Consider the following 8,104-nt stretch of genomic DNA (forward strand, 5'->3'; position numbering starts at 1 on the left):
CGAATTGCACTTTTCTTTGAATTGCACTTTTCTGAGGTGACTGAGACTTAAGAAAATCTCAGTCAACTTAGATATAGACACACCCTATTTAGTATGTGTATTTGCATTAAATAAGACATACGTGGCACGTGCAAGCTTAAAAGTGGTATCTAAAAATTCACCGTCTTACCTCGTATTATTTCCTTCGCCACTTCGCACACCTGAACTGAATCGACAAGCCACGAGAAAAGATATGTTTTTCCTCTGCCCATAGGCTTCATCGGTTGTTTTTCGATTTTTTTTATAGACCCAAATAGGCGGTTGCTTGACATGGTACAAGGAAACAAAAAAAAAAAAAAAAAAAAAAAAACCGACAGTACGTACTAATCCTAGCAGTACGTACTAATCCTAGACTTGGACACTACTAGACTCAGACTAGGAAACTAATCAAACACTTCTCAACAGGACACGGACATCGATCGTTCATCGTTGGTGTGTGTGTCCGATCGAACTAGTGATGCAGGCCTTGAAGCAGACCTCTGTATCTGATGACCTTGTCTCGGAGCTCTCCGTCCTCCAAGCTCCTGAACACCTGGAGCGCGCGTACGCCGGCGGCGGCGGCGAGCCTGGGGCTGTTCCAGGGCGGATGGAAGCCGAGGTGGGCGGCGATGCGCTCCAGCCCAACGGGCAACTTCGGGCAGTCGGCCGCCATCCCGGCGACGTCGTAGACCTGGTCGCCGAGAAAGTGCCGCACGGCGCCGACGAACCCGGCCACGTCGTTCGGTAGCGGGCAGCCGCCGGTGACGATCTTGAGCAGGTAGGCGACGTGGTAGGCACCGGTGTAGGTGACCCACGACAGGCCGCGCCAGGGCCCGATGAGGCCGGAGTAACTCAGCAGCATGGCGCCGAGGCTCCAGGCGTCGATGCCGTGGTTCGCGAACGTGTCCACGTCGAGGCCACGACCGGCGAGGTAGGCTAGGGAGTTCGCGTCGTGCGGATCAGAGTGGCGGCGGAAGTCCCGGAGGTTGAACTCCCAAGCTTCGCTCTTGCCGTCGCGGTCGCAGACGGCGATCCCGACCTGGAGCGGCTTGAGGGCGTCCACGTTGGCCTTGAGGATGGGGTAGCGCTTCTCGTCGGTGAGGGCGTCTTGGTCCTTGCCGGGATGGTGGACGAGGCCCGGGTAGTGCACGTTGACGGCGACGTACCGGGCGCCCTCGGCAAAGTGGCGGAGCCTGGCGGCCTCTTGGTGGAAGCTCCAGCCCCACACGGGGTGCACCAGGACGGGGACGTGTGGCGGTGGCACGGGGACGGGGTCGTTGGAAGGCGGCGGCGGATGCACGTTGCCGTAGAAAGAAGCCGGAGGCGGCGGAAACATCGGCGTCGAAAACATGACTGATCAACGCCCGATTGTGCGTTGCTGTTTTTCTCTATTCGACTATGCGTCGCTGTTATTGCAGCTCCTGAAGTTCTGAGTATTACTTATATACAGTAGATCAGAACAACTACAGCGGGAGTCGGACACACTGTCCGGATCGGTGAAAAAATCCGATTCGCACCGGGTGCGTCGCAAGATGACGAACATCTCCATCGATCACCGCGTGCGTGCTCAGCTTCAGCTGCACGCAAAGATGGATAAAATGTTATAATTTTATCAGTGCACATCGGAAGTTTTGACTCCTCCCAAAATATGTTGCCTATAATTTTTAGTTAAAATCAAGCTTTTTAAATTTTGATCAAATGTTAGATGAAAAGTATAAACAATTACTGCATGATATAAAACTACATCATGCGAATCGCCATGAAATCTTTTTTCATTAGGGTGCTTTAGATATTTCTAGAATTGATATGTTATTTGTTTTTGTACATGCGATAAAACTCTATAAACTTTGACATTGGCCAAAACTTACAGACAACACATTTTAGGAAGGAGCACTACGGGAAATCGTTTATTTGTTGTGTTTTTTGTGCTTAGCCAAGCATCTTATTTCGGGGTAATCAGCAAAGACCACCTTTGCCGAGTGTTCGGCAAAATACACTCAGCAAAGAGGTCTCACACGGCAAATTCCTAAAATACACTCAGCAAAGAAAACCCACTAGGCAAAGATAGCCTTTACCAAGTGTTACACTCGGCAAAAGCATGCAACATGTGTCCCCTCTCCCTCCATCGGACAACAACCTTGGTGGGGAGTGTTTGCGGGTGGCATGCAAATGTTTGTGGCCTCACACATTTTCAGCAGTTTTCATCAATATTTGCATATTTCTTTAGATTTTTAACATACCTTACGGTTAGATTCCTAGCCGGAAGACCACCCTGTGAGCACCTCACATGCTTCCTATAATATATAGCCAACATAAGACGTAGGATTGTCACTTGATACTAATCCTGGCATGAACTTATATAAATATTGTGTGCATTGAGGTGGTTAGCTAGTCCCACTAGTAGGAAAAAGTCTACTGCTGGTGCGTTAAATTCGGCTACCAGTCGCGGTGACGGCCCACGACTGGTACCTCGCTAGTTCATTAAAAGGTCACCACCCAGCTGGTGCGTGGCCTTGTGCTTGTAGATGCATTTAGAAGATGGGGGCGGCATCAACATACTGGCAGCCTCATCAGCCGCAATTTTGATCTTCCTTTTGAGTAAAGGTCCTAAAATTTCAGTCTGCATATGAATAACAAAAAACAGACCTCAGAAGTGATATTGCATTACTATATGAGATAGACTGATGCATATAGTGGATGCTCTTAGCCTTTTGCACCATGTACACTAGCTATGGATAGATAAAAAAACTAGTTGACTCAGCTTTATCTAGATATGCATGTACTACCTTCATCCCAAAGCTTAAGGCTTATTTCTTTTTAAGAAGTCAGACCAAGTAAAGTTTGACCAAACTTTTAGAACATTCCACCAACAAATATAATATTATATAGATACCGTAGGAAAATATATTTTATCATATATTTAATGATATTAATTTTGTACTTTGCATGTTAAAGATTTTTGGTAAAAGCTTAGTCAAACATGGCATAGTTTGACTTTCTAAAAATAATATAAGCCCTGAGCTTTGGGATGGAGGTAGTAGTATCTAGAGCTAAAACACATCTAGATACATCCGTATCTACAGATAGTTGAGTCAATTATTTTGGATCTGAGGGAGTATCAGATTCAGACTACATTATGGTAAGTTGGTTAAAAAAATTACCCCTGGGCGATCCCTGTCCAGCTCGGCGGTGACATTTCGCTTCTTGTGCTGCAGATCGGGCCATGCTCCTGCAGCAGGTGAGAAGCTATTCTCGTTCCCCATACCCTCAGCACGGAACCTGGAGGTACCGACCTGATATAGAGAATATAGAGCATGGTGACACAGAGGCTTTACGCACAAACAACTGAAGACATGTGCTACTTTAAGCATCTTCCAGCACAGGAACAGATTGAGGATGCAGACAAACACTTAAATGGAAAACAGTTGATAAGCAAATGGAGTACCTGCTTTGCGGGGATGTGGACGCAGCTCAGGCTCAGCCAACTGCCCACATGCGTGGTGGCCTTACGCCCCATTGTCCCCCTGAGGTCTTTCCTTTCCTATAGAAGCTGACAAAAGATACAGTGAGGATCAACAGAAACTACAAAGGTTACAAATGTCGACCAATAAAGGAAGAACACCCCAATCCAAGCAAAGGTAGCCCCCGCCCCCCATCAATCACTCCTAGTGCGAGGGTGACTAGAAACCCAGAATAGGAAAGAGATGCTCCTAGCTAGGCAGCAAGATCTCGAGGTGAGCAAAAAGAACCGATCTTGAGAAAGGAAAGACCATTACTAGTACTACCTAATCCACTTGGTCTAGATGCAGCTTGCCACTCCAAGCTGGATGCCTTGGCGGTGGAGGCGAAAGGAGTAGATCGAGCTAGCGGCTTGCATCAGTCGGCTCTCGATCGGGAGAGAAGGGGGGATACATAAATGGAAGGGTAACATATTTTATTACACAGTGAACTTACTGATGTGACTAGTCATTACATGTCTCACTAAAACTAGGGCCCATAGTGTGGCACCCCAAATTCACTTGAAGCTGCCCGGCGGGATGCATTGGCGCGTCAAGAAAACCCCCGAATTGTAGCGGGGAACTTAAACATTTCACAAAAAATCGAAATTCAAGCACACCGCCACGCGCCAAGCACGCGGGTTGTTCCTTCCTCTTCCTCCTCCCCTATCCGAAAAAACCCCAAATCCCAAGCTCAAAAAAAGAAAAAACCCCAAATCCCCTGGCCGCCATGCATGTACTCGTTGACCCGCTAGAGACCGTTCTCGGACGAGGCGCACCCCCCGCCTTGAGATCCCGAGTCCCGTACATCATCGAGGCACTGCGTGCTATCTCGCAGCCGCGGCTTGAGGGCGCTGCAGAAGAAGTTCCGCCGGAAAGTGCTCATGGCAACCGTGCAAGCTCACCGGCGTGCTGTATCCCGAAAGGAACTGGTCAAAGCTTTGCTATTCGGAAAAAAAAATTGCGGGCCAAGAACTGGTCAAAGCTTCATCGATGGCTTGCCGCGAGAGGCTTGGAGTTCAGAGTCAATAAACTAGCTGCTCGAGGACTTGGTTAGTTTACACCAATTCATATTAACTGACTCAAGTTTGTCAAGATTCGGATGTATCTAGTCTAGTTAACAAATGCATCTAGATACATCCATATATAGACAAAATTGAGTCAATTAATATGAATCAGAGGGGAGTACCTGAAAGTGTTTCATGCTACCTGGCAGGACTCGCTATAGAAGTAATTGTGCTACTACGCATACGATGAACTGATTGTGTGGGTGCCAAATTTTGCAACGCGATCATCCACTGAATGTTGAATTATAGTTTTATCGCCAAAGGCATACAAATCATAACATAAATAGTACATGCTACAACACCAAAACATAAAAATACGAATCATAAAGTAGCTCAACATTTTGCATCAGGGCTAGGTGGTCCTGAGACTACCTGGACTCCACTGATGATCTCCGGGCGTGCATCCACTTCAACGCAAAGCTGTGTACTCGGTCCACGGCCACCTTCTGTAGGCTGGATAATCTCAGGTGCATGACCTTCATCTATGAAAGGCTCATCATCAGTACCATCCACAGGTGCATCAGGGCTGGTTGTCCTTGAGACTACCCGGACGCCCCTGATGATCTCCGGGCGTGCATCTACTTCAACACAAAGTTGTGTACTCGGTCCACGGCCTTCGTCTGTGGGCTGGATAATCTCAGGTGCAGGACTCTCGTCTATGAAAGGCTCATCATCAGTACCATCCATAGGTGCATTAGAACTAAAGAAGTTATACCAGATGCACCACCTACTATGCTTGACACGATAATGTCAGGAGCAGGATCATCAGTACCATCACCAGGTGCATCCCTCTCTTCTGCTGATAAATCGCATGGCACGACAACCTCAGGTGTAGCTATCTAATAATTATCTTCATGATTATTATCAAACTGAGATTCATCTTCAACTCTCCCATCAAACTAAGAGGCCTCTTCAACTATATGCTTCTGCAATGAGTACATCAACCGATTAGACAAACATCTAAGGGATGCAACCTGAATAAATGTCGTTTTACAGATTTACCTTCCTCATCTAGCATAGCACAGGCCCCAGAGCTGAAACCCGTTTCATGAAGCAAGCGCTTTTTGTCTCCTTCCCGTTCATCCATCTGCAACAAGTTAAATTTGAGTACAGAACCTTGCACAACAATGCAAACTATTGATCGAAACAACGACCACATCAATATAAATAATTAACTACATATCTCAGCACACATACATTGTGAGCAAGATCTGCTTCTCCCGCTAAAGGATCATTATATGGTTCACCATGATAAACCCACCAAACATATGTGTGGTACATCCCAAAAATGTGTAAATGATCTTCCACTACATGGTGAAGCCTCTTCTCACCATTCGTACATGTGCAACACGGGCAATACACGTCCAGGTTGTGACCTTCATGAGCTATAACAAACCCCATAAAGTATTGAACACCATTTATATATGAAGGGGAAGATAAGTGTCCATGCAGTATCCAAGTTCTGTCCATCTGTTTAATTATGAGATACAGTGATTGGTGATTAATTTAAGGCGGAGTAGGAAATGTATATCCATCGAGTACAAAACTATACTATATGATTATGCATTTCAGCAATCATGTCAAGTACAAAACAAAAAATGCCCATCGACATTTTAGCAAACAGACCGAGTACAAAAGTTTGCCATGGCATTTCAGCAAATTAACAGATCGAGTGCAGAACTGACTATATATGCCCACTCAAATGAACAAATTGATCGAGGACAAATCGAGCGGAAAACTATAAAGTGCCAATTAGTTCGAGCATACTGACGTTTTTTTTAGCAGCATCAAGAAAATACAAATTGTTAGGCCGTCTTGCCCGATGCATGATTGAGCTAGAGATAGAAGCCCAACCGTGGATCAACTTGACCGCCGGTGCGTCTCGAGAAGAACAACGAGGAGGGGAAGCTTCTTCGCACGGATGGGACGGGGAGGGGAAGCTCTTTGCACGGACGGGGATTAAGTTGTGTAGGGGTGGGTGCGGGTTCATGTGGCCGGGCCGCCGGGGTGATAATTAAGGTCGGTAGGTGGTGTTTAATGGAGTTACGTGTGTAATTTGCCGAACACTAGGTTGAGGAATAGGCGGTTCCCTTTGTCGCGCGCAAAATTCAAACTATCCCGCGCATGTAGTTAAATTCTCCATATTTGCGTTAAATCGACATAAAGTCATGTGGGTTGACGGAAATTATAAAGGTTGCTTGAATATTAGTAAAACTCTGGAATTATCCTTTAAATATGCTCTACTTCGTGTGAAAATCGGGGTGTGGAGGCATGTTGAGCTGTTTTATTTGTACTTTCTTCATTAAACTCCCATTTTATGCACTTTGGATGGAAATAAATCATTTGCACCTAAGTTTTGACAAAGCCATTTGCAAACATTAATTACTTTACATGCCAATATGCACCCATCCACCAAATATGGGGCAAAAGTTTAGCACAATCTAGATATGTATAATTAGTGAGGGACCCCTTTAATTTTGTGCAAGTTTTCCACTAATTAGCTAGAGATAAGGGGTTAATTAATAAGGCCATGTTAGGGGTTATGTATTTTAGATTAGGGTTATGTGAATTAAAATACAACTTCTTTATTTGTGTGCTATGATTAATCAAAACTAGATCGATCGAGTGCGCACACATTATTAGAGGCACCTGCCTTTGCGCACAAAGTACATGTGTGTTGTTGGCCACCAATGAGAGAGAGAGAGAGAGAGCGATTGAAATCCCCAAACATATATATGCATGCATGTTTAGGCCATGCATGCATGTTAATTATATATATATTGTGAGGCAAATTAAAATGTGTTTTCATTCGAGACCTTGTCAAAATTTAAGTTAATTAATTTAATTATCAGTGCTAATTATATAACTAATGAATCTCAGTAATGTCCCTACATGATTGATATAGGCCATATATATTAATTAGGGTTAATCTAGGGTTTACTAGCTATATATAGAGCAGGATTTTATTAGATCGGGTTTTTAACTTGGGGTTATGTGTTCTAACTAGGGTTTGATTAGCTAGGGTTAGTTATATATATATATATGGTTTATGGTTTAGGGTGAATGGCACATTTAGAGGACCGCGAGGTCCCCTGGTCTGCTTGATGCGCAATTAAGGGTCGTTGGCCTATAGCTAGCTATATAGGGTTTATGGTTTAATTAGGGTTTATGTGTTAGGGTTTAATTATAACTTGTTGTGAATTAAAATACAACTTTTTTATTAGTGTGCTACACAATTAATCAAAACTAGATCAATGAGTGTGTACAAACATTATTAGAGACACATGTCTTTGCGCATAAAGTGCAAGCATAATGTGTGTCGTTGTTGTCCACCAACGATAGAGAGAGAGATTATTGAAATCTCCAAGAATGATCAAATATATATAAAAATATATTCATGCATGGTAGGCCATGCATGCACACTAATTATATATATATTGTGAGACTACTTAATGAAAGTGTGTTTTCATTCGAGAGCTTATCAGAATTCAAGTTAATTAATTTATCAGCGCTAATTATATA

At 44.4% G+C, this 8,104-nt stretch overlaps 1 protein-coding gene across 1 annotated transcript; it reads right to left on the reverse strand.

Annotated features, from left to right (window-relative positions):
* Positions 1-452: 452 nt before the first annotated feature.
* Positions 453-1,354, reverse strand: LOC127312100 (probable CCR4-associated factor 1 homolog 11). Its single transcript, XM_051342561.2, has one exon. It carries the CDS (start codon positions 1,352-1,354, stop codon positions 491-493), a length of 864 nt encoding a protein of 287 aa, XP_051198521.2. The 3' UTR covers positions 453-490.
* Positions 1,355-8,104: the final 6,750 nt, after the last annotated feature.

Source organism: Lolium perenne, chromosome 7 (assembly GCF_019359855.2).
Source record: "Lolium perenne isolate Kyuss_39 chromosome 7, Kyuss_2.0, whole genome shotgun sequence".
NCBI classification, from domain to species: Eukaryota; Viridiplantae; Streptophyta; class Magnoliopsida; order Poales; family Poaceae; genus Lolium; species Lolium perenne.

Excerpts from the sequence above, each read along its gene's own strand:
- LOC127312100 (XM_051342561.2), bottom strand. The coding sequence starts at position 1,354 with ATGTTTCCGCCGCCTCCGGCTTCTTTCTACGGCAACGTGCATCCGCCG.